This window comes from Poecilia formosa, unplaced genomic scaffold (genome assembly GCF_000485575.1).
Source record: "Poecilia formosa unplaced genomic scaffold, Poecilia_formosa-5.1.2 Scaffold135, whole genome shotgun sequence".
In the NCBI taxonomy this organism is placed as follows: domain Eukaryota; kingdom Metazoa; phylum Chordata; class Actinopteri; order Cyprinodontiformes; family Poeciliidae; genus Poecilia; species Poecilia formosa.
This window is the reverse complement of record NW_006800074.1, coordinates 1,476,535-1,502,697: the sequence shown is the minus strand read 5'-3', so window position 1 is coordinate 1,502,697 and position 26,163 is coordinate 1,476,535. Positions and strand designations below refer to the sequence as shown.

The following is a 26,163-nucleotide window of genomic DNA, read 5'->3' as shown; positions in this document are numbered from 1 at the left end:
ACATACACAGTTTCAAACAGTCAGACATCTATTACTTTTCACAAACTCCTTTCGTTACTTACACACTCTTGTGCTCTGAAGCCCTACGAGGCGATGGCTTACTGCGAAAAGATCGTCTGTTTTCAAAAAAATGCCAACTCTTCCTCCATATCTTGTCCACCATTCTTTCAGTCAAGTTAAGTCCAGAGTACACAGGCTCCTCCAGGAAACCAAAGTTTATGCAAAGTTAAGGGCCAATCAGTGACCAGTGGGGAATTACATCATGTGTGCAGGCGTGACGACACACTGTTCCACTTCATGCTACAAAGTCCGGTTTAGAACAGAAGCACAGAGCAAATACAGCTTTCAGTAAATCCTTAAGCGAGATGAGATGTCGCTGAATGAGTTGCCGATCTGCTCAATCAGTCACACCATGCCAACATTCCTTCTCTGCCACGGTATGGTGTGCCCACAGTTCACTCACAGGCGAATGTGTTTGAACTGTGACTTGACACACCCATACAGTGTACACAATCCACTTCCTTCATTAGAGGGGCCTGAAATCAACATTCAGCAGTGGCAGCAGCCTATCAAACAAGAGAAAGCTGCATTGAGTGAAAAAAGGGGAACTGAATGACTTCAGACTCCAGATGCATGCAGTTTTGCAGTTCAACTTAGTACAGATTAATTGATTTGAAATGCATGCCGGTGAAATGACAGCAACTGAAAGCACTATTAAATCTTTCTGAAATTTTAAACAGAAATAAATCTGATTCGATGCACTTTGTAGCTGACCCAAATTCTCCTTTCTTCCTTGTGGAAGTGTATTTCTAACACCAACAGTATGTGTTATATTTTTTTCTGTAGTTATGCTGCTTCTACTGCCAAATTGAATAGCTTAGCTACATTTTTGGGAGAGCGTAGGACGGATTGATTAGTTTTATAGACAAATGCAAATCATTTGGAGAATTTTTGTGACCTTGCTTCAGGAAAGTATTTAAAAGCTCAAGACAAGCAGACAGGAAGCGGTTGCTAAGTTACCAGCACGTATCATACTGCAAGTGTGCACATGGGATTGAATGGATTTTACACTTTTACCTGTAAAAAAAACTAAAACCTAAAGGAAAGTCATATTTTAATATTGTTTTGGTATTTATATCCTTGTTTTTCCATCTGTCATAGACAGAAATTCTTATTGACATTAAACTTTGAATGGGCATCTGATGTCATCATCACATTGGATTAACAGTCAGTGCCAACTCTAGGCGTGTTTAAATTTTTAAGGGGAAATCATAAGACGAACAAAAGAACAATGTGGCTAGCAAAAATACTGCAAATGCAAGCAATCCAATTCATTTATTTGATCATAAATCAAAGTTTATGATTGTCTGTTTGCAAAAAATAAAAAAAATAAGGCATTTATGTAATTTCTTTGCAAACATGCCCTTATTCACAATCCTGCAAATTCTAAAGAACAACAAAAACAATTCCTTAAAATAGCAAAGACTCTGAGGAAAATAAATTTAAAAAAATCCACTATTGTAATTTAGCTTTTTAATTCAGACAAATCTACCAGGACTGCATACAATTTAATTTAATTTGGTTGAATTTGATAAATTCAGTCAAGTTATTGGTCCAATACCAATATGTTAAAAAATGACTAACATCGGCCAATAACTGATGTTGATGCTGATATATATATATCGTGCATCCCTATATGAAATGAATTAGTTCGTCTTTTTAAAGGCGTTGAAATGACGTGTTCGGAATTTGTGCTATGCAATTAACTAACTGAAAGTAACTGTTAACAGTTTCTTTTTCAGGGCTGCATGTAGACAATGTTCAACTGAGATTGAGAATACAGTAGCAGGGAAAAAAAAAAGAAAAAAAAAAAGAGCCACGCTTTTATACTGCTGCCGCAACACCAGAGCGACCACAAGTCACTGAAAATCCAACTTCATTGCATAATCACCACTGGGACAAATCTCTCCAGCCATCTGTCATGGCACTCCAAAGCTGCTATTCTGTGAGTTAAAAGTGACACCTTGCCTTCTGTCGCAGAGCCAGAATACGGATGAGAGGTACCTCTGATTTTCTACAGCAGTCAGCAGAGGTTTAATTAGACATGTGGTTAAATGAAGGTTAGAAATGCTCGAATGCTTTTTTATTTTGAAAGCAATAATGACCACCAGTTGGTGGACAGTTTGCTTCTTAGATGCTCAGTATAAATTAGAAGTTGAGAATAGATTTCAAATAAATCTCTGAGAACCAGAGATGGAGCTTTGGGACTCTTAGACTTTAGATTTTAGACTCAAGTCACACTTAAGTCATAAAATCAGACTTTAAGACTTGAATTACACTCTAAAGACATGAAGTTTAGGACAAAAGTTTCATAAACAAGCTAATCTCATATCATCATAGGTGAAAGTAAGAGTGAACGATTTGAGCAAATTGTCGTTTTCCCCACTTAATTGCCATAGTGAATACTAATTGTCATGGTAATATTCTGAAACAGATAAATATGTTAAAATGTAAATTAGGCTCAATGATGACAATTTGAATTTGCAACCTACAGCACTTCTTGTTTTAGGCATCCAAGACAGAAGCCATCTGTGACAATGAATTTCAGTAATTAGACACATTGAGCTTACCTTGGACAAAAATGAAATAATATACATTTATGATGAATTTAAATTCAATTTTCTTTTTTTTTTACACCCCAGGTCATCACTGCAAACTTCAATTTACTTTATTACTATGTGTAACATTGTTCAGCAAATGCTAACAAGACTCTCTGCTAAACTAAGACAGGTAAACTGCACCTCTGCAAAATTATTAAACCTCATGCTTAGGCAGAATTTAAGTAACATGACATTTTTTTTTTTTATTTAAGCCCTTAACTGTCACCCTCAAAACACTTGCATCTAAGTCAATAGGCCCATGAGGACACTTGTGTCATCATGACAGTTAAGGTGTCAATCTAAATCACGAAAACAACACAAACTGCATGGATGCATCACTGGGTGTGTTGTCTCACTCCATCCATCGACACTAAGAACATTAACAGCACTGACGCAAAACTTTAACTACTACAAAGCTGGCTTCGCCTTTCCCCAATGAGACTCGTGGGGCAGAACCTTTTTTCACTTAAGTGCCTTTCTTCTGCTTCTCATTTAACCATCCAAATATCCAGACCGGTATGGGGCTGTGGGTACGTGGAGAAGTAAGAAAGTATGAGTAAGTGCGGCTGCGCTTTTTGCTCTGAGGTCACCGAATACTTGACTGAGTGAGGTCAGCTGCTCCTGATGGAGAAAACTGAGGGAGAAGGTGGAGAACAGAAAACAGAGGAGTTTATATTTTAAGCTGCAATGGACGTTGGAGAGAAAAAGGGAGAGGCTGAAAAAGGCAGGGCATCTATGAGAAGCAAACAGTAAATGTTATGATTTATATTAACATGATGTCATATAAAGCACACTGAAATAATAATAATAATAATAATAAAAAATAAAAAAATAAAAAAAACGCTGTTAAGACATGAACGAGGAAGCAGTGATGTGATCTCCACATCACCTCCTGATCATGACTGGATTGCCCTTGAAATGTGAAAGCAAAATTGTCGAACAGCAACTGTCCCTCCTTTAGGGTCTGGAGCCCCTTTTGCTTATGATGTAGGGAAGCACAGCAACACGGCTGGCAGTGATTTTCAGATTAAACGATTTGGAGGAGTGGGATCGGGAGTCTGGGGTGGTGGGTGGGGGGTGAGGAGAGACTGGACAATAACCCTCTTCCCCTCTAAACATCCTGAGTGAGCAGACCTAGGCCCTTGCCCAGGCCTCAACCCATTTCATCAGTAGGACCTGGGGGAAAACATTCCTACATCCCGGAAAAGACGAGTCACATCGACAGGAGTTCTGGGAAAAGAAGAAAGCTAATGAGGTGCAGGCAGAGTGAGCTACAGCTTGGAACTAATTTAGTCCCCAAACAAAGTCACAAAAACAGCTACAAAACTGTCAGCTCTCGGAAACATTTAGGAAATGTCTGCACAACAGTAGCCCATACCTTTTTAAGCCTTCCTGTAATAAAAACACAGATACAAATATGAGATCCTATTTCATTTTTTCCCCCAAAGACAGATGTTAAATTATAAAATGGGTGTTAAATGTTTTTAATTTTAACCAAACAATTCAACATGGTTGTTTTTGATGGGTTTTTTTTTTGTTTGTTTTTTTTTCTTCAGAAAATGGAGATTAAAGTGTCTCAGAGAAACACAATGTATGCTCAGAGGAAATGTTGCAAAAAAAAGCATATTATACTCATGCATACCACAAAAGTGACTTTTTGTACCAAAGGCAAAAAGCCACTGAAAACACTAAATAGTGTTCTGACTAAATAGAAGCTATTTAGTCAGCTTCTATTTAGCCAAGAAACTGACTAAATAGTTAAATGACCAGCTAACTTGGCTTATTTTACTTATTTGCTTTTAAAACATACTGTTATTATTGAAACTACTTTCTTAATACATTCAAGTCTAACAAAAAAGAGTTTTACAGACGATATAAATGAAAAGCAATGGTCAGGAAAGTGTAATCGTTTTTCATATTCAGTAAAAACATCACATCTAACAATGTGCATCATATTTGGTTTATACATGCATCAGCAAATAATATTTATGTAAAACAAATAATTTTACAACCTACTATATCTATTAGAGGAACCTGCTGCATATTTTTTCTTTTAGGAATCGTCAGGAAAGAAAACTGTCTAAATCTACATGAACAGATCGAAAAAAGAAAAAAAAAAAACCTGATCAAATGAGGAAAGCATGAAAACAACAATTCATTGCAACAAAAAATATCAGTTTACTTTATCTGAAATTAAATGTATGAAAAATAAGTGAGATGTAGTACTGAGGAAATGTTCAAGGGAGAAATTATAAACGTAGCACTTGTTTTTGCCCTCATTTTGCAGGAGCTAAACTGAAAGATTTAAGGCTTTTTCTATGCTACCGTCAAATCTACGTTGACATTGTCTGGATCTGGGTTAGTGAGCACTTCTCCCTTGCTGAGGTGATTCATCCATCTCACAGGTGTGTCATATCAAGATGCTGATTAGACAGCATGGTTATTGCGCAGGTGTGTGTGTGTTCAATAAAGGACTCTCTAAAATGTGCGGTCTAATCACACACAGACTGTTGAGAGCACAGCTTTGTTCAAATTTACACGAGCATAGTTATCTAAAAGGGTGGAGTATTCAAACTTTTAAAAGCACAATACTTTGAGGAACATTTTTCTAGAGTTTATCTTATTTTCTACTTAATTGTAAATAAAGTATGTCTTTGTAAAAAAACAAATAGCTGGCTGCCTGTCCCATGCTGTGAGCGTTTTTTTGACTGTTTTGAGTATTGTTTTTTTTGTTTCTCTATGGTTTTTGGACTCTGCTGCGCACCGTACAGCTATGATGACACAGGTCATTGGGACCCACATCTTTCTCGTGCTGCTAAATAAAGCAATAAGACTGCTCATCAACATTCTGTGCATTTTCACCAGCTCATATTCTTGCTTTGCTTTAGTGAGTGGCGCTTTAGATTGTATCTTCTATTTTCTTTTCCTCATTGAACAGTTTGTCCTCTTCTGAATGAGAGAGGTGATCCCAGTAGCTTACTATATTTCATCTGCATGAGCACCGTTATCAGTTATGAAGAAACACACCTCATCTCTGCACCACTAATGTACATCCATAAATACAGCCCCCGTTACCTCTGCATTTTAAAAGATGCCAGTTTTTATGTGTGTAAATAAACACAAGCAGTTAGGTGACCCTTCCAATAAAAATCAAGCAGCACCTCCACGTCACACTGCTTACCCCACATGCAGTGATGTGCTCGAAGCAGATATTTTCACCCTTTTCAAAGTGACTCAGAAAGCTCATAAATACAGATGCACCCAGCAGATCTCACAGCACACAGATGGAGAAGTGAGAAGACTTCAGGTGGAAGCTCAAGAGACGTCACGGTAGCACATGAATCAAGTCCAGTGTTTAAAAGGTGAAGCTGCTAATAAACACAGAGGTAACCCGACTGTCTCGGCTCCAATAACTGGACTAATGAATTATCCTGCAGCTGCAATAAAACACACACAGAGGAACAAGTTAAGAATTTTACAGTTCGACCTGGCTGTGTACTGGAATCAGCACTCGCCAGCTGACTGACAGTACTGCTCCTGAGAGTATTCTGCAGACTGTAAATAGTCAACTGGAGTCTCATTACAACTCGTGATTGATACTCTGACTGTCAGCTCTGTGCTTCATTTTGAGGGGTTTTACAGTATTTCTATGGATCAAAAATGGCTTTTTGGTAGCTATTTGTACAGGGAAGCAGTAACTGAATCTCTTAAGGGACACAACTGGCTCTGTCTTTAGGTAAAAAAAAAGACTACAGATTGTAAAAAAAAAAACCCAGAAAGAAAAGAAAAGCAAAGGAAAGTGTGTTAGTTATCTAAATGTCACTCATTGTTTTGTGAACGAATGTTGTGAATCCTTGAGTTCAGCTGAAGGTTATATGAAACTGGGTGTTCCAAAAACTAAAAGAGTAATAAAATAAATCTACAGGTTAATATATTCTGGCTGCAATAACAACTTTGACACAAATTCAAATCAAGCTCAACTTTTCTTTGATTGTACTGTTGATTGAGTCATAGTGTTTAGTCTGGGTTTTAAAACTGATTTCTTTGGAACCAGTCCTTGTTGAAAACGAGAAATACGTAACTTAAAATATTTGAAATATCCAAGTTGTCTGTTTAACAAGTGTGAAAGATAAATAAAAATGTTATTTATTTATTTATTTATATTTAAAAGTGGGTTAAAAAAAGGAACACAGAAATATTAAGTGGTAAAACACAAATATTGACTGAGTAAAATACAGCAACATACCTTGTTTACTGTATTTTCTGAATATTTAGAAGGGATTACAATGATAAACAAAAACCATATGTTTGACATTTTAGTACCATGAGTCATGTTTAGGAATGGTGCAAATTTAGACAAAAATTAAACCAGCCCAAAAGTTGAGACAGAATTAATCCCTTGTGAGAAAGTTTCAAAACATCAAGTGGCTATGTGCAGGCTGGAGTTATCTGTCTACTTCAGGCTGACAAAAAACTAAACAAAAACTAATTTTTGTTTAGTTTCAAAAATTGTTTTGTTGAAACTAAACAATTTTAGTTTTGATTAGCTCAAACAAGAGAGCTAAGTTTGTTTGCTGCGTGGCCCACAGGCCCCCTTACGCACCAATCTGTCTGCCATCATTTCAAGCGACTCTTACATTGCTTTGGTGTGGAGTGTTTGACTGTACCTCCATCTACTTATTTTCTGATTTAATGAAAAGTAATTTAAACATATCTGTCCTCTTCTGGATGAGTGAGGGGATTGCTGGTGGTTAAATGTGTGATCACCTCAGAAGGACTATGATATCACTACTTCAGAGATATAGACACAACTTATATCAATTAATTAATAAATACATGTACTGTTTATATATTTTATAATAATCACTGACCTGCTTCCACTCATGTTTATTTTCCACTTTTTTTTGCAGCACATGAGCAAAGTTAGACACTTTTGATTATTTTTTTTGTCATTAGAAATACAAATATTAGCTTTTTTATTTCTCATTTGGGATATTAAAAAAGCAATTAGTATTGTAATTCAGCATTACTGAAAGTACGTGCACATAATATTTTAATTTTGCAAAAAAAAAAAAAAGAACGAAACATGATTGGCTTCTTTCCTTTTTTCAGCAGTTGATGAGCAGTCACTATTTGTTGATCAAATGACAGCATTACATGTTCATGTAGTTCAGGTGCAGCACATAAAATTCACGCTGCCAGCAGAAGTAAGTTATCCGTTTGTTGTCACCATCCATGGTCTTCTGAAGTAATCAGAAATCAGTGCTAATCTCCTGTTGACCACCAGGCCCCGTTCTGTGCGATCGAGGCATTTCTCCTCCTCCTTCCTCACAAGATCAAACAACAACAGAGCGAGCTTTCATTTTAAATGAGACGAATAAAGCTTGTGCCTGAAACTATCCTCGGCACCTGTCCTTGAGCCTTTCTAGTTATGGAGTAGCTCAAAGTCAGTTGGTCGGGGGGCCACGACACACCACAGGAATGCAATGCAATCCAGCTCCCAGATGGATCCTGTACAGTAAGACTAAACACACACATACAGTGAGTCAGAGCAGGGATCTGATCTGTTTTCCATTGGAAGGGAGTCAAACCTAGAAAGGAGGACCAATCTCTGGATAGATCTTAAAGATTTGCATTGAGCTAGTCATTCTCTGAAAACACAACACCAGCCTCTTTCACTTTCCTAAAAAGGAAAAAAAAAAAACTCCAGCGTTTCCTCACTCAAAGCCAAATAAATATACACAGACGAGCTTAAAAAAAATAAATAAAATCACATGCACATTTTCCACTTTTCTATTAGTCTTACCAGCCTTTTAGCTCCAGTTCCAGCAGCGACTGAGTCTTCTCTGAATTACACTGCAAACACCACATGCTGGCCGGCAATCACAAGACGATGTACTCCGAACATCAGTGGGTTCCCTCATGAATCCCCATAATGCCTAAAACACTACTCCAACAGTAAATGCGTCTCAGAACCATCTTCTGTGTCATGCTGCAGCCGACTGCATCTCACCAGCACTCCCATTTATTTTCCCGTCCTATAGATGGCAGACCTTTAAATCGGACCCAAGTGGCAGTCTGCGATCACTGACAGACAAACCGAGCTCTCTCTTTTTGTCTTTCTTCCTCTACGTCCTCTGCGCGCCGGGCTGGTAGGAGTTTCCAGGGGGGTGGAGGCTTGGAAACATGGGGAGTGTGCGAGTGTCTGCCAGGCCCTGAGCAGTATAGGAAAGGAGGCGGGGTGCAGAGAAAGGGGGGTGTGAAAGGACGGGGCTTTTAGCAGTGGATGATTTGGAAGAAATATGCTGCTGGTGTCAAACACCACGCAAGACTTGTAATGCAAAGGATCGAGGCAGCAGGTGAGGCAGACAGATAAAAGGTTTGTTCGGGCATGTTATGAACACGTGAAATGGAGAAGTTACAGCACAGAGAGCGGAGTGTGTGATGAAGGAAGGTGCTAAAGATGCAAAGCAGGAGGGAGGGGGTGGGGGGTGTATATAAGCCTATATGTTTAAACCCTGAGCATTTGGATGGAAAAGGTGTAGGCAAGAGGATGCATCCTCCATGGAGGACGAAGAAAACAATGTGTTACAGATTCACACAAAAAGAAAAAGGGGAAAATACTGGGGAGGTAAAAGCAAATAAGTGGATCTCTATTAATAGAGCCTTTCAGATCTGAGACGTGGAGAAGAAAAAGGGCCTGAAGAGATTTTATCTCTCTTAGCTGGGGAAAAAAAAAAAAAAAAATCTCTTTCACCTCCTTATGTACAGTGTCTCAAAAGTATTCATACCCATTAAAAAATTAAGAGTGCAATAGTTTTTGGGATACTTAACAAAAAGAAAATCTATGTGTGCATTTAAATACAACCCCATGAGCCTATAGTACAAGCTAGACACACATTTATTTCCTTCTTTTATAAAAAACAAACAAACAAAAAAAAGATATACATTTATATCTCAGCATAAACCAGATTGGGTAGGGACAATTAGAGACGTTCACTGAGCCATTCTAACATTTGACTATGGTTTGATCTAAACCATTCCATTCAAGTTCTGGTTGTTTGTTTAGGGTTGATTGAGAAGAAAAAAAAGAAAGCTTATGCTTGATATCCTGACGTTGTCTGTTGACTGATGTTCTCTAACAAACCCCTAAGGCTTTAACAGAACAGCTGCATTTAGATGAAATTATACACAAATGGACCCTCAGTAAATGTCTTCTGATTAGTTGCACTGGTTTTTAATCACAGGTATCATACTAAAAGGAAGTGTAATTCAAATAAATACTACAGCTTTCAGATTTTTATTTCGAAAAAGCTTTCAAAGTCGTGGATCTTTTTCTTTCCACCCACAATTACAAATTAGTTTGCGTTGGTCTTTCCCATGACGTCCCAATAACATTCATTGGCGTTTGGGGTTGTAGCGTGACATTTTGTACCTCTCCTAGCGGACTGCAGCAAATCTGCAACACTGGCATATGCACTCCCCATGCCTAACATGCATCAGACCGTTCTCTGACAGCCCCTTGTTGTTACCCTTCACAGACCACAGACGAATCGCTCCTCTGAGGCCAGGGGTGCGGGGGTAAACATCCCCCCAGTCAAAAGTATTTTCTAAGGAATGACACGAGCACAGGAAACAGGGGAGAATGGCTCCCACATGCAGCCAGTTTACAGGGACACCAATCACCCAAACAGACACGCACATACACCCAGAGGAAGATTCTTCTAATTACAGGCCTGAGCCCCTGAAATGATCACCTTCTGTCGCCTGTTTTCATCTCAGGCTGTAATGAAAGACGCAGAATTAAAGACATAGCCAAACAGGGTAAGTAAAAGATATTATAACAATCCACTATAAATGTCTGACCAAAGCAGGGGGATTATCTGCTGACATAGATCAGCAACTGACCAGCTGATCTATTTCAGTTTGAAACCTTGGCCCTGCACTCGGATGACTACAGCTGCTAATGCTTTGTGGAGGTGCAGACACTTGGCTCGGCTTACATGCGACTACTCATCATGAAAAAAAAAGGGAAAAAAAAAAAGAAACAAAACAGCGGTGACTCATTTAAACTTTTCTTTATTAAACTGGGACTCTGATTATTCCACACACAGAGGCACAAAGCACCTTGTTTGGAAATGTCTGCGTTACATCAGATATTAGCCCCGGCGTCTGGCTTTGTTTTGGCAGAGCACCACAGGGAGCAGCTAACCAGAGTTTATTTGTCCTATTGAGAGAGAGAAATATGCAGCAATTTCTTGGCGAAATTATGATGCATTTGGCGTTTTACCCCACTGATTGTTTTAGCACGAGGCTCAGGGGCAACATTGGTTTCGGAATCATAAAGACTTCTTCCTGAACTCATTCCCACTTGATGAGTTTATTTAAACTCAGAAATTAAAGTCTTCACAGGATTAGTTAGAATTATGTGGCTCTCTGAGCCTGCCGGCCTCCGTGTCTCACTTCCTCTTCTAAAGTTACGATGCCGTCTAGCCGTCCAGTCTGCTGTAGGCCCTCTCCATCTCCGGAGTCCTGACTGCACGGCGCTCTGCTCCAGCATGATGTCATTGAGAATTCCAAGCAGAGGCCCACTCACTGCTCATAAAATACCATTTCTTCAACTCAATACATATGGTCTTTCTCCTTTTTTCAACCAGCAACTCCTTTTGGTTTCAAACCCTGCCCTTCTTTTAATCTTCACAGTCATGGCAAAGCAAAGAGAGGCTGGATACATTAGAGTTGGGCCGTTGCCAAGGAGGCATCCGCGAGTCAGATACAAGCAGCTCAAAACTGCTTTATCTGGTGAATTCCCACAGATGTGCTGCTTGAATACTGTCAGGGAACCAAGAAAAAAAAAAGAAAAAACTCAGGACTTTGCTTTTGCAAGAAGAATGAAAAAACACAGAGAAGGGGAAAATACAGCAAAGGAAACGGGAGGGGAAAGTGATAGCTTCCTGGAAAGTTGGTCACAAGATTTTGGCGCGATGCATCTCGTCTACATGACATCATGTATCGTTTCTCTCCTCATCTTTTCTTTTTCTTTTTTTTTTCTTCCCCTTTGCTAGATGCAGAGAAGCGAGGCCTGCGCTGAGAAATGGATGGAAAGTAGAATGAAAACGCAACCCTTCTCAGGTCTGGAAACAATTAGAGCAGGCTGATGTCATAGTTTGATACAACAGCATACTAAATGAGATGTAGTGGCCCGGTAGAGCTTTGTGAACACAGAGGACTTTGTGTAAGACAGGGGGGAAAGAAAAAAGAAAGAGTCCTGTTGATTCTCAGGAACAAAGAATGCCTGTTAATAACAAAGATCTGGCAGCAGATTTATAAATAGAGCTAATTTAGGATTAATTAAAGGATATGTTGCCTCTGCTCATCACATCCTGGCAGCAAAGCTGGACCAGATGTGTTGGCAGGGGGATCCTATGGGAATCATCAAAGTTTACAAGAGGCAAGTGATATCTGAAAGGCTTTTCTTTTTTCCCCATTTGTGCATCTCTGCAGAGAGCAGTAGAAATGGCTTCCATCTCGAAAAGAAATTATCTGCCCAGATGCAGTGAAGCTGGAAGCTATCCTGTTTTAGCTTAGTATTAGCCGATTATTATTTCAAACTGCAGAAACAAATATTTCCCAATCCTGTCCTGACTGCGTCCGTCTGTAAAGTCTCTGGTTGACCCTGGTATGCATGATGTTTGTCCTTTATTGTCTCGGGCTACATGTATAGGAATAGATCATTGAGGTGTCGACTAACCATCTTGGTTTTATCTTGGGAAGCTTGAGTGAAGACAGAACTATCAAACACTCAAAAATATTTTTGTCAAGAAGTAAATTTTTACCACAGTTAAAGGTGATAATTCAAACGACACACAATCTTGTTGAAGCTTAGATGTTTTTCATTTATAGCATAGGCTTTAAGAGTACAACAAGCTGATATTAGTTGGTTATTTAGTAGTGCTGTTTTTATTCTCTGTATCTGACTGTTCTCATCAACAACAGGTAAAAAAAAGAGAAACTCCAGATACTCTGTCACTTTCTCTGCCATTTCATTAAAAGGACTTCAAACAACAGGAGTGGGACGACATTGATCCAGTAAACCAGCTCCTCCCAAACTAGGACCATGCTAGAGAAATTAAAGTCAGGTTAGGATGCTTTTAAAATATATTTTAACATATTGAAAATACAAATGTGAGTGGGTGCTAATGTTGGCACTAAAATAATGCCAAACAGAAAAGATGTAGTAGATGTAACAGCTCTATAATAATTTTGTTTCTGTGGAAATAGCCCAAAATTATTTTACTTCCTGTAGTACTGAGTCATACCGATGTCTTATTTATATATAAAAAAGATACATTTAATCTTTGCAATCGGTTCTAAAATAAAAAGTTCATAACCTAGTTAAATTTATAATGTAATGTAAAAAATAGCTAACACGTTTGAAAAAAAAGATTAGAGCTTTTTCCTCTCAAATATAAAATTGGTATGCCGTTTATTTTAGGTTAACACTGTATGAAAGAATAATTGAGCATGGTGTGGTAAAGCTGTTCAAACCTTTACAAAAACGAGAGCGGCAATCGTCACAACTCTGGTTGGTGCATCTCTAGAAAATGTGTTGTAAACACCATCACGTCTTCAGCCACATAAAAAAGAGAGAGAAAAAAATGTCTTGCTTCCTAATCCTTAGAATTGGTCCAAATAATCATCTTTAATTGATACATTTGTAATTAAAAAAAATCTGCATAAGTTACTGGATCCTTGCTTTGGTAAAAAAAGAAAAAAAAGAAAAAAACACAAGACGGAATTCTTAGTGGGTTTATTTTGCACTTTCTTGGTGTGGCTGTCCGTTTCCTTTCACATTCCAAGGTCATATCCAAGCCAGGTGCAGACTCTAAATTGCACTAAAATATGAATGCGGACCACTAGTGACCAGCTCCTGGGCATTTCTCTGCAATGTTTAAAATGACTGAGTGGGCAGAGAAATTGCAAGAATTAAATAACACCCTTTCAGTGGAAACAGCAGAGCTGTACTTTACAACTCAACCACATGTTTGCCTTTTCCTTCTGTGATTGCAGCTGGATGGGCTCAGCTTGAGAGTTGCGTTTCTCCCCCGATTTCTCTTTATTTCTCTAATTCCATTGATATTCTATGGCTCGTGTGCTGCTTTCTGCTGGGATTATCAGAAGTGGGCCGCGTTCGCCCTTTTCAGCTGAAGCCAACCATTTATCGCTTTTCTCTGAAGCTCTTCACAGTTGCCCCACCCCGACATAAAAAAATAAAAAAAAAAACATACTACAGCACAGTTCTCCCTCTGCTAAAAATAGCTCCATGTGAGGTGACACGCTCTGCTAAACACAAAGCTGCAAAGAAGTAGACAAAGAATACACATTCACACAATGGAAAAGCCACTCAATGCCCTGCTGATTCCATCTTGTTTGCTCCTTTTCAACACACTGATGAGAAGGGCTGTCCCCCCCCAACGCCCAATGACCCACACTGTAAAATCTGGAGGTCAAATGGAAAACAAAGCAGGACTCAGACAGTCTGTTTGGTGGTTGGTGTTCAGTGCAGCCAAGATTTCTAAATGCGACAAAGGCCACAGTGGGTATAAATACTCATGGTGGCCATAATGACTACAGCCAGGCAGCCTGAATGACAAAACAGAGGCCTTGCAGAATGGGACACGGTCCAGAGTGTGCACTTAGTGTCACATCGCCTCCCTCTGGTTACAGAGTACACAACATGCTCCCTTAAAGATGCACCGTAAGCCTGATGGCGACGGGGGCGCTGGGGGTCTCAGAGCAGTGATGTCATTCAGGATGACTGAGGTCAGATATTTTTTGTTCTGAATGCGAGTCGGGGAGGGGGAGTGGGGGGATTATTCAAAGGCAGCAAGCCGGCTTTTTCTGGTTGGGGAAAGTTTGCGTGTGAGGTGACAGAGGGGTTGGTGTCATGGGGGGCTGTGCAGCGATCTATTTGTGGCAGCAGCACTCACACCTGTCTCAAGCGGCAGCCCTGTGGTTTACAGGGCAGGATAGGTCAGGGAAATGAGGCACCGCATTTGAGTCCTCTTCACTGCAAATCCTATCGACGACTGTAGCTCAACATGCGATGTACTTTGCGAGTAAAAAAAATGTACATTATTATGAGAAAGCTTTGTGAGAATATTTCAACAATAAAAAAAAAATGAAATAAACATGTAAAATGTACTAAACGGGATTTTGTTAAATCCTCATCTGTTGTCAACAATTTCATAAAATTCCTTGAATGATTCGGCTTCCTGCCTAATAACACCATGGCGGCTAATAAAATCAATAAACAGACAACCAACCCTTTAAAAATCACATCTGGCTGCTGTCCTGATTCCAAGATTGATTTCTAGAGGCCATCCATAACTTTTTATTCCCTTCTAAAACCCAATCAAAATGTTTCCATCTTTAGTTAAAAACGAGAAATTTCACAGTATAAAGAGTTATTTTCAAATATGTTCACTAAATGCATCTAAATGGAAATCCTTCATTCTGTGGGTGTTTAAGTGTTTGAAGAGCAGCATGCTCTTTGATGCCCGTTATGTTCTTTGAGCTCAGCAAAACACATAAAGCTTAGAGACATGCGCTGTGATGAATGAATGTGGTTAATATTGCCCTGTGTTCGTTCTTCTACCTTCACCAAGGAAGCTGCAGCACATTCTGAATTTTAAGGTCAACGATTTATGAAGTTGCTCAGCTGAAACAAGTTCACATAAATGACTTTGTATTCATTATAAACCTTTTGAAAGAAAATTGAAATCAGTAGTCAGACCTCAAAGAAAACCAGAAAATAATAATAATAAAAAAATCCAGATTGGTCCATTTCTATATATGATGCAATATACTTCAGAAAAATATGATGGCAAAACAGACAAAAAAAGGTTGAAACGCGTTAGACGTCACCATTTCTCACCTCCACTGATTACCGTAAAATTCACAGTTTGCTTTCCTGAACTCCACCCTCATAACGCCGCCTCACTGCATATGACACTCACAGCAGAAACACAGCAGCTATTGAGACCCACAGATGCCTAAAAGAGCTCCTTCAAGTTCACTGGCAAAAGTCATTGTTTGTCCTGGCGCTGCTTATAGAAGGCGGCTTTCTCATATGTGCTAATGTGCCTGATTCAGACAAACAGTCAGCGAACAGGAAGGGCTGTTCTGTCATGACCATCAATGTGTCAACATGCCTCACAGCTCAATATTATTGTTTCCTTTGGGGACATCTGATCGAGAGGATATACAGCAGCAGTCAGAAACGGTTTTTCATTTTCTGCTTTGCTTGGATAAAGTGTGTTTTATTTAATACATCTAGTTGGACTGGCAGGGAAAAACTGAGTTAGGAAACAGTGACGGCAGCAAAAGATGACAAAAACAACAAGTCCTAAGATCTGGGTCAGTTGTGAGAAACAAATTTTTACTCATACCCAATTAGCTATTGTTACATTAATAACACAATCTTCATTGGATTTTAATGTACAAAAAATAAATAAATCAGTGCAAAAAAACAAAAAAACAACAACAAAAAAACAAACAAAAAAAACCCTAATCTCCTGTAATTACAGGTTCAAGACTTTGGGTAAATTCTGCAAATATAAAACTTGAAACTTTGCCCATTATTCTTTGTAAATGTGCTCAAATTTGATCAGGGTGAATGGAGAACATCTGTCAACAGCAGTTTTCAAGTCTCTCTCCAGTTTCTCAATTATATTGCGGGCCAGATTTTGACTGGGCCACTTGGCACATAAATGTGCTCTAATTCCCAAACCGTGTCATTGCTGCTCCGGCTGTAAATGTAAGTTATTTGTCCTGTTGGACGCAGTTTACCCGATGAGCATCAAAACAACCAGAATGCAAAGGTTAATGGTTTATGATTGTACTGTCAAGCAGATTAAATGGATTTGACGTTACAAAGGAATAAATACCACTCTCCTCTGTTATTTTCCTTTGTCTCTAGGAGTCAAGGGTAATAAAAGTCTGTAACTCAGCAGAAATGGTGTGTCAGGGTCTGTAAATGTCAAAGGAAATCCTGGCTGCTCTGCTGTCTTTTCCCGTTTGTTCTAAACTTTGCACATCCAAGCAGAAAACAGGTCTCATTCCAAACTGAGCTTTTCAAGAATGAGTATGAAAAAAGTAAATATACATTTTCTCCACAGTGAGAACTTGATAAGCTGGGTTTAAATATTAACTCAAGGCCACAGTTAAAAATGTCCAAAAAAATTAAACTATTAAATAAAAAATTTATGAATCTTGTTTCACTTGTCCATGCAATTATGGGAAAAAAAAATGTCATCTACGTTTTTTTGGGTTTTAAACAATGAATCAAATGCCAAAAAGTCATATTTATGGAAAAAAAAAACAAAAAAACGAGATTATCGGGTCAGAGATTAATTCGCACAGACAACCAGAAAGCAATCAATCTCAGAACAAAAGCACAGAGATAAAGCAGGCGTGCCTGACTCATTCATTCTTCACGCAAAATGCAAAAAGCAGCTGCAAAACACCTTCTGTGCAGGTCATAGGAGTGCTGAGAAATTGATTCATGTTGACATATTCCAGAGGAACAAGATATCCTGAGTCTGCAAGTTCCATTCATACCACCTCTCTGCAAGACCTGCTGCCTGGCACGTCAGCAGATCTTATATTTCAACCTGCGCTCCATTCAGACAGGCCGGAACCGGCGCAGGACGCGATGCGGAGCTTCATGCAGAACAACAAGCACACTCGAATTCATGATAACAACTCCTCAAGGAGGGGTTAATCAGTGCTGTGTCTATGGTTTCATTAGTCTCGACGCCTCCTGTGACCTCCTTAGCCGTTTACGAGGGAGGTGGGTTGCAGGAGTGCACAGATTAATTCACTGTCTCCGTGATGAACAAGACGATAGCTAATTATGTTTGGTTTCACAATCAAGGCTTAGTTGACTTTTTTTTCTTTTCTTTTTTTTTTTTGCGTTTGAGCGGGGGTCAATAACAACCAAGTCTTTTCTGAAGAATTTACAGAAGCACCAGAATGAATAAAATGATGAAATATTGAAAAAAGAAATACATTCCTCTGACTGCTAAGCAAGGAATTTCAAATGTGCCACAAATCCGTTTGAATCCCCAGAGCTTGGCCTTATGCTCCAGAAGCCTTATTATATTATCGACTGAAAATACAGCTCAGATGTCTGCAGGATGCAGAAATATCGATCCTTAGCCCCTCAGTTACTTATTAAAAGCTCCGTCTTGCTTCCCCAAGACCACACCATGACAGAGAATGGGTTTGACTGGATCTTCGCAATTCAAGTTCTAATAATGTGATTGGAATCACATTATTAGATTGGAATCTAATTGGAATCTAATTGGAATAATTACAAAATAGAACAAATCAGTAGACACTGTTACATGTTTTTTTTAAACATGCCTTCTACCCAACCTTGCAAAAATATTCATTCACATTGAGATGAACATAAAGTACAACACACTTTACTGAAACTTTGTGCAACAGACCAAACACTAATTACTGTATATTGGAAAAGTGGACGGAAAATTATACACTATTTTGTTTTGTTTTTTTACATGGAAAGACACCTATAAAAGGTTTTCTTTTTGGACTGTCTATCTCAATCCATCTTGCCAAGAACTGGATCCAGTTTCCACATTCCCCATAGCATGATGTTGCCACCGTATTCTTTTCAAGTTGATGCACCATGTTTGCTTTCAGGTGCACATAGTATTCTGCATCCATGTGTGGCAAACTTTGCTTTCTCTTAATAATGACTTTATTCAACAAATCTGAGTACTTGACTAATAGATGTCTTGTGCACCAAGTCTCCCACATAAGCTTTTTACATCCTTCAAGTTCCTCCGGGTTATCATAGACGTCCTTGCAACTACTCTCACTATTTGCTTCTCTGACCAGCTTGCAAATTTACACGGATGACCATGTCCCTTTGGGATTGTGACTGTTTTTCCAATTTCTGTGGAAAAATAGTTTGAACAGCACACAGAGACATGTTGTTTTATGCACAACTGTATCTCTGACCTGTCTGCTGTGTTCCTTGGTCATTGTGAATCTGTTTGGTCATTAATGTTCTCTAACAAATCTCTGAGGATTTCACAGAACATCTGCATTTATACTGAGACACACGCATATAGACTCTGTTTACTGATTTGTTCACTTCCCAAGCAAAGGAGGGATCAAACTAAATGGTGTTGAATACAAACACACACATTAGTTTTCAGAGTTTTTGTGAAAAAAAAAATACATATACATTTATCATCTTCTCTCCATGTCATAATAATGCATTTCAATAAATAAACAGGCATTTTTTATAGTAATTTTACGTGTTAGAAATTTCAAGAGACATATATGTTTGCACAGCTTTTCCTCACAAAACACTTCCAAGTGAGCAGGCTTTAAGAAAACAGAGGATGTTTTTCCACCTCCCATTTTCTGGCATCCCACAGTTTTTTCCTGAGAATTCGAGTGTGCACAAGGAGACCTGCATGTTCCGACATGTTGTTTTCATAAAAAAAAAAACAATCAAACCAATTCTGTAATTTTAATCAAGCAAACTTCCTATCACCCTCAGTGAAAAGCAGAGGGCTGAATCTCACGCCCACACCATCCCCGCTGTGATTATGACCGACATAAAAATCAAGAAAAGGTCAAATGAAAATGCGTTCTGTCCTGGTGGAGTCTATTTTCTTAAGATGATTCAAAGCAAGATCTTGAAGTACAAGGAAAAAAAAAAAGGTTTTCTAAACTGCCCTGTCAAAACCACAGCAAAGGAAGTTAATATTTGGGAAAAAAATGTGTTTAATCTATAAGAAGCAGTGCTATTTCTTGCTGTTTATCTGATGAGACCCAACACCCTGGCCTGAGATTGGGTAACATCAAAGCCAGGGTAAGCAGAGACATCTACATGCAGCAGGTAATAAGAAGCAAAAATAATTAGGAATTCATGGCAGGCAACCTGAGATATTCACTTCAGCCGAATTAATTAGGCCACCATTAGAACCAATTACTCTTGGTAGCTGCATCCTCCTAAATGAAAAGTAAGAGTACAGTGCCTTGCAAAAAAGCCTTAATACACCGTGAAAATTTTTCACTAATTAGGTAACTTCTAAAGGAAATTAGTTGCACTGGATATTTATTTAAGGCTATGCAAACACAGTGATGTGAATATAAATGCAGAGCACACACTCCACATTAACCCCTTAACTATCACCAGTCAGACATAGTTTCCTTGAACACCGGTATTTTTCTTCCTACTTCATATGAAGTAGTTTGTGTAGCTCTCTCCAACAAAATTCCAAGGAAATAGGTTGAGGTTTGTGGTTTCAGTGTGACATACTGTGAAAAAGACTCTGACGCAGCGTCGCAACACGGCCCATTAGTTTGCTTTCATTTTGGCCCTTATGAACCAAAATGCACTAGATCTCTAAATCTATTCACTAACACATTCAAATCCTTGAATTCAGGTATTTCAAACACTTTTATGGGCACCTTGGCATGCAGGCAGTTTCTACAAACATTTGTGAAGGAAAGGGCCGCTCAATGCCATGATACCTGATAGGAACCTTTAAGGCCTCAGGATACCAAGACATCCAGGACAATTTCATGCTCCCCTATGTGTGGGAACAGCTTATGGGGAATGTTTCAAGAAAACAGCATGGTAGATCCGTAAAGACCTGGATGAACAAATATGGAGTCCTGACTTCAACCCAACATGCTGGATTTGAGCAAAGACTCTGAACTATGTCATCTCGTCCAACATCGCCGTCTGACCTCAGAAATGTACGTCTTCAAGAATCATCAATAATTCATATAGATACACTTTCAAACCTTCTGGAAATCCTTTTCTAGAAGAGCTGAGGTTGTTATGACTGCAAAGGCTGGCTAGCATCATATTACACCCTGTTCATGTGGAACAGGATGATGTAGAACAGGATGTCGATCAAGTTTATGTGAGAGAAGACAGAAGGGTCAATGCTTTTAACATTAGAGTGTATAAATCTTTGGTGGCTATTATTATGAGGTGATTATTACAGGTACTGATTTTTCTTTCATAAGAACAGCAACACACAGAGAATCAATCTAATAAATTTTGAAGCCAAAGACTTCTTGAAGCGAGACAACACAGAGGAATCATTATTGCTGCTGCGTTTTAATACATTATCATCCCTGATAGTAATATATGTGCTTTATACACTAATGCAGCTACACTTCGGTTTATATACTTGGTCCCATTGTCATTCACATTACATTTCAAATTTTAACTTAAAAACCCTATTGAGAAAAATGCTATTAAAAGCTAATTTGATATTCAGACCGTGATACATTGGTTTGATGGAAGCATATTTTAATTATTGTCAATTTTCGAGGTATATTATCATCCCTGCAGTCTAACAAATCCATTGCGTAAATAAGGTCAACTGCCTGCCCTAAACTTTGTGTAAACCGCGCAGCATACCACCACAAGCTTGCGGTGACAGCTGAACAGAGCAGCATCAGAGCGAGGGATTTACAAGCTCAGAGCAACCCTGAAAAAGGGATGAGATCCTTTTTACTCATAATCCACACGTTTTCAAAACTAAGCGCTCCGAATTCCACGGGAGGGCTTTTGTGAGTGCGATGGGTCACAATAACGCACACCTGACCTCCTGTACAAATGCACAAACATCTGTTCAGTATTTTAAATGTATTCAGGAAACACCCTCTTCGGTGCATTGTGTTTAAGCAGCTTTGGGAGGTTATTTTTGCCATGTCCAAAGCAGAATAATAAGCTGAAAAGCCAGGTCACTGCGTTTGCCACTTCACAATGAAGAACCACGCAGGTTTGTGTAGTGAATTGCTCTAGAGATTCGAAGCAGGCACCAATTGTCCCTGTAGGGCATTTCCTTTTATCTGTTGTACCATGAAATGCAGCACAGCAACCACACATCTGCCATGTTGAACATGGGTTAGAATGAAACCAACTGAGGGGAGGAGAGAAAGAAAAGGGATGAGCCACAACATGTGCATGGGTGTGTTCAGCACAGTGCAGCTATGTATCCTCTAACCACTGCTCCACTGTTCAGCAAGACCAATGAGGTAGAAACCATTTCATAATTTGTGCAGCTAATAGATTCTAATGATGTCCTCACGAAGCCATTTATTTTACTAATCCGACTAATGGGAGGAAGTTGGGATGGACAAGGCAAGCGTCTGCACAGTAAAAGGCCCAGCTATAGGCTGCACTGGAAAACATCAATAGGGTGCTTCGCTGTAACAAATGATCATCAGGGATGTGCTGTCAGAGGGACACAACTCATTAAATTCCTGCAGTTTATAGGAAATCAGCGAGAAATCAGACAGCAGCCAGAATCAGGAGACTTTCTTTAGCTTGACTGGGTCAGGCAGAAATTTGATGGTGGTAGAAGATAAACAGTGGGTTGTCGGTTTGATTCTCACTCTGTCTGCCTCTGTTGTCGTGTCCTTGGGCAAGACACTTTACCCACCTTGCCTGCCGGGTGGCGCCGGGGCATGGTAGCCTTGCTTCTGTCAGACTGCAGCTGTGGCTACTATCCAGCAGCTTGCCACCATCAGGCTGTGAACAGGGTGAATGACTGCAAGTAGTGAGAAGCACTTTGGGATCCTCTGGACTTAATGAAATTCTACACAAGTGCAAGCCATTTGACCATTTTTTTTAATCAGTGAAATAGTAATAGTAATTATCACCAGTCACCAACACTCTTCAGTGTAAATGCTATTACTGAGGAAAGAAGGTCTTATGAAGGTCAAAGGTAGCAGACAACGACATGTGAAGAAAATTATTTTCTTCAACTCGTTGGAACGTGTCTGTATTTTATTCATGCTGCCAGAGAGCACAAAGCGTTTCAGGTGGATAATAGGAAGGCTGGTTTCTCATAGCAAGAGTAAGAGAAGTTAATACTTAAAGTGCATTAAATTTGAGGTCTTTGTTGCTTTTTTTTCCTCAAATGGCCTGATGATGTGAGTCTTCTCATCTTTAGGACAATAACTCAGGTGGGGTTCAACTGGCTTCATTGTTGCTCTCATTTCAGGAGTCAAGCAGCCAAAGAGTCAAACCTTTTTAAGATATAACATTTAAAATATGTAGTTAAGATGTTTTTGACCTTTTGCATAAAGCATATAAAATAAATCAAGCTAAGCAGGACATCGGGAATCTGCCAACTGGGTTGACGTATCTGAAATCTGCCTCATATTCTAATAAATGTGTCAGCCTCATGCAAACACAGACCAACAGTTAGTCATTCAGTAAACGTATTATTAGCTGAAAAGGGTAAATAGTATAAAAGAATGAAAATCACAGAGTCGCACAAAGTCATTTAAACAACAAATGTTAAAGTCATCCCTCCCACAACGTTGACATTTCCGCTTCATTAATGACATTTCCATTCATCAAACTTGTTGGTAATCACTTTTTCGACATGCAGCTTGCTGGCCTGTCACACACCTGCAGGGATGAACAATGCAAACAGCTGCTGCCAACGCTGCAGAATCTATAGGAAGGCTCTGCTTCACACCCAGAGAGATCACACACTCAGCGTAGAAGCCCACCTACCTCCACACATCTGCCTCTGGGTTGGTCTGTGCAACGTGAAACCAGATCCAGGATCTGGTGATAAGCCACAGACAGGTAAGGTGACCGTGGTGACTGGAAAGCTAGCCTGGCTCTGTCAGGCATGCGAGAAAGGGAACCACCATCTGACTGGTTTACTTTCCGCAAATCAGCACATTCCCCTAAGCGTCAATGAAAAAGAGGAGGCTATTTGCACTCCCCGCTCCCTCCCCCTGCCTCATTCAGCTGTGTCGCCCACAGCCTCACTCTGCCGTTGAATATGTCCAATTATTTTCCATCTCTCCCATTTTTACAATTAGTTTTCTGCTCGCCTTCAAACCTTCCTCTGCCCGTCTGTGTGGTCAGTGGCTTTAGTGGCTGTGATGCCTGTGGCTCGGCTGGGACGGGTTTGGAGCTTGCGTGTTGCAGCTCTGCAAGGTCACCAATTGTTTCTCCCTCTTTCCTTTCCTCTTTAGGACACATGGTGTGGCCGGAGGGGAAAACTGAGCTCTCAAGCAGACAGCGAGGTTACACTCTGAACTGCACTTACGCTTTGGGTAGAAGCTCAGAAAAAAACATGCACATATAAAACCTATTTGGAAGTAGGATCCTCTAAAAATAAGAACCGAAGAAAAAAAAGAAACTCCTCAGTGAATTAAAATCACAAACTACTAACTTATAAAAGACATAGTTGCTGCCAGGCATGAACATTCTTGTATTAAAATAGTTATGCAATCATTGGCAGCGAAGCTCAATAGCAGCTATCCGGGAAAAAAGCCAGCAGATGGGCCCATCCGGCTGCAGCAGCCTCGGTAGGACACCTGACAAGGAAAGAGCCCCCATCTGCCTTAATTTGTTTTCCTTTCCTCCTCTTATGACCCAAACAGAAATTCTTCTTCTTCTTTTTTTTTTTTTTTTAAATATCCCCCATTGTTTTATTTCTCGACTCTACGCACTCAAGCCACTGACAGCAGAATGCCTGAATTGTTTGAAGAACTGGTCATTAGCAGTCTCATAACTTTGATGGCTTCTAACTGAAGACAGGCATTTAAAGGGAGGTTTATTGACATAAGGCCTCGATAAGTCACAAGAGATTTGTTTGGCGGCATTGGAGCCGTTCCCTGCCCTGACATGTCTCTGCCAACAGATGGCACTACTGCACAGTGCACACAAGAACCAGCAGGGCTTCAGGAATGGACTCATTCATCTTGATTGAAAGGAGGCAGGGAAACAAGATGGTATAAAACAGAGCAGAACTGGGAGGAGAGAGAGAGAAAAACGGAAAGACAAAAAATAAAATAAAACAAACAAAAAAAAAATGGGCTAGGGACTGCAGAGGAGCTCATTTAAACTTGTGTTTCAGTCCAAATCATTTCTTTCAGTTTATAACTCCGTGATTTAAAGCCTTGTTGGGTTTACATTGAATGAAAGGGATCATTTAATTTCTGAAGAAAACGTAAAAAGCATTACTAATAATTATAATGCACCGTAATCCAAAGTATAGTTGCAGTTTTGCAGGATGCAAAACGTCTCCGAGGAGGAATCAGGTGACTGTGGGAGCCTGAATGATGCAGGTATCTACATCTCTGTGGATAAAGTCTCATTGACTGGGAGCAGGATTTATCACAACTGCACGTGCTCAAATCCAAGGCTAGTTGTCAAGGCAACAGCTACAGCAGACCCACCATTCACTGAACAGCAGATACAGATATGTTCACATGCATTCACACGAGAACATCTGCTTCCATCTACACACAGCCTCCAGCTGTAAATCCAGTAAGGATAAACATTTAAGTTTAATGACTGTTTACCAGTCAAAGTCTCAGCCCCCCTGACAGCTCTGCTATTTCACTCTGAAGAACAGACAAGTGCTATTTTTCCAAGTAATGAGCCCACACAATGTAAGGCAGAAAAAAAAAAACATAACTGCTCCTGATCGAGTATTATTCTAGAGAAAATAGTCATTTCAACCAACACAAAGAAGTAAATAAATTAAATGCCAGGAAAAGAATGCATCTTTTTCAAAATCTCACAAAGAAAAATCACAAAAGTGTGGCACACATATGGACTTAATCAGTCCTCTTTACTGTGGTGTCCCTAAATGAAGTCACATGCAAACTACTGACAGAAGTCAGCTAATTGGTAAAAATTTCAGGTTTATGAATATTTTGAGAAGCATAACATTTACATTTTTGTTGGAGAATATTAATGAAAAACCCCCCCCAAAAAACAACTAATGTAGACCAATGAACACAAGAGACAGGACAGGGGCAATTTTGGAGACATTTGAAGCAGAAATATTATCCCAAATTGTTAAATCCATAATATGAAAATCTAGATTAAATCAAAACTGCAACCTTCTAAGAAATGTTCATCTGACTAAAGTGAATGTAACAGCCGGCCATAAAAAAAAAAAAAAAAAAAAAGAAGAAAATTATATCCTTTCCCTACCAACCCACAGATATCAACTTCTTTATACTGGTATGAAATAAAAGTTTGTGGTTAAAACACGACAAAGTTTGACAGACCTCAAGGGCTATGAATATTTTATCGAGGCATAGTGTGATGCAGAGAACTGTTAACTATAATTTTGTAATACTTAAATCATTGGCAAACAATTTTTTATGCATTTGTTCTCCAGTCCAGGTTGAGACGCAGCTGAAAGGCCTGATGAAGGAGCACTCTGTTTAATAGAGAGAAATGCCATAAAACCAAGTGGCATAGCTCTTGTGTCACTATTACAGACACCTATCACCTGCCCCTGCACCTCTTTGCACATTTCACACATAAATCAAAACGTGTGCCAGATGATGAGGGACTTATTTGTCACATAAATTTTTAAAAAAAAAAAATAAAAAAGTGTTGGTGAACCTAAAAGTTATTGCCAATTTATGCTGGCTCAGTTTGATC

General features: G+C 39.3%; 1 protein-coding gene across 9 annotated transcripts in view; it reads right to left on the bottom strand.

Annotated features, from left to right (window-relative positions):
• LOC103145094 (IQ motif and SEC7 domain-containing protein 1) overlaps nucleotides 1-26,163 on the bottom strand; it is a 138,409-nt gene that overhangs the window by 35,420 nt on the left and 76,826 nt on the right. The window contains exon 1 of one of the 9 annotated variants that reach the window (XM_007562369.2): nucleotides 8,467-8,725. The exons of 7 other annotated variants lie outside the window; for them this stretch is intronic. In XM_007562369.2, the coding sequence (XP_007562431.1) occupies nucleotides 8,467-8,531 (65 nt within the window). In that variant the 5' untranslated portion in view covers nucleotides 8,532-8,725. Of the gene's footprint in view, nucleotides 1-62; nucleotides 179-8,466; nucleotides 8,726-26,163 lie in introns of those variants that run through there. One more of the 9 variants, XM_007562371.2, reaches the window with a different exon arrangement.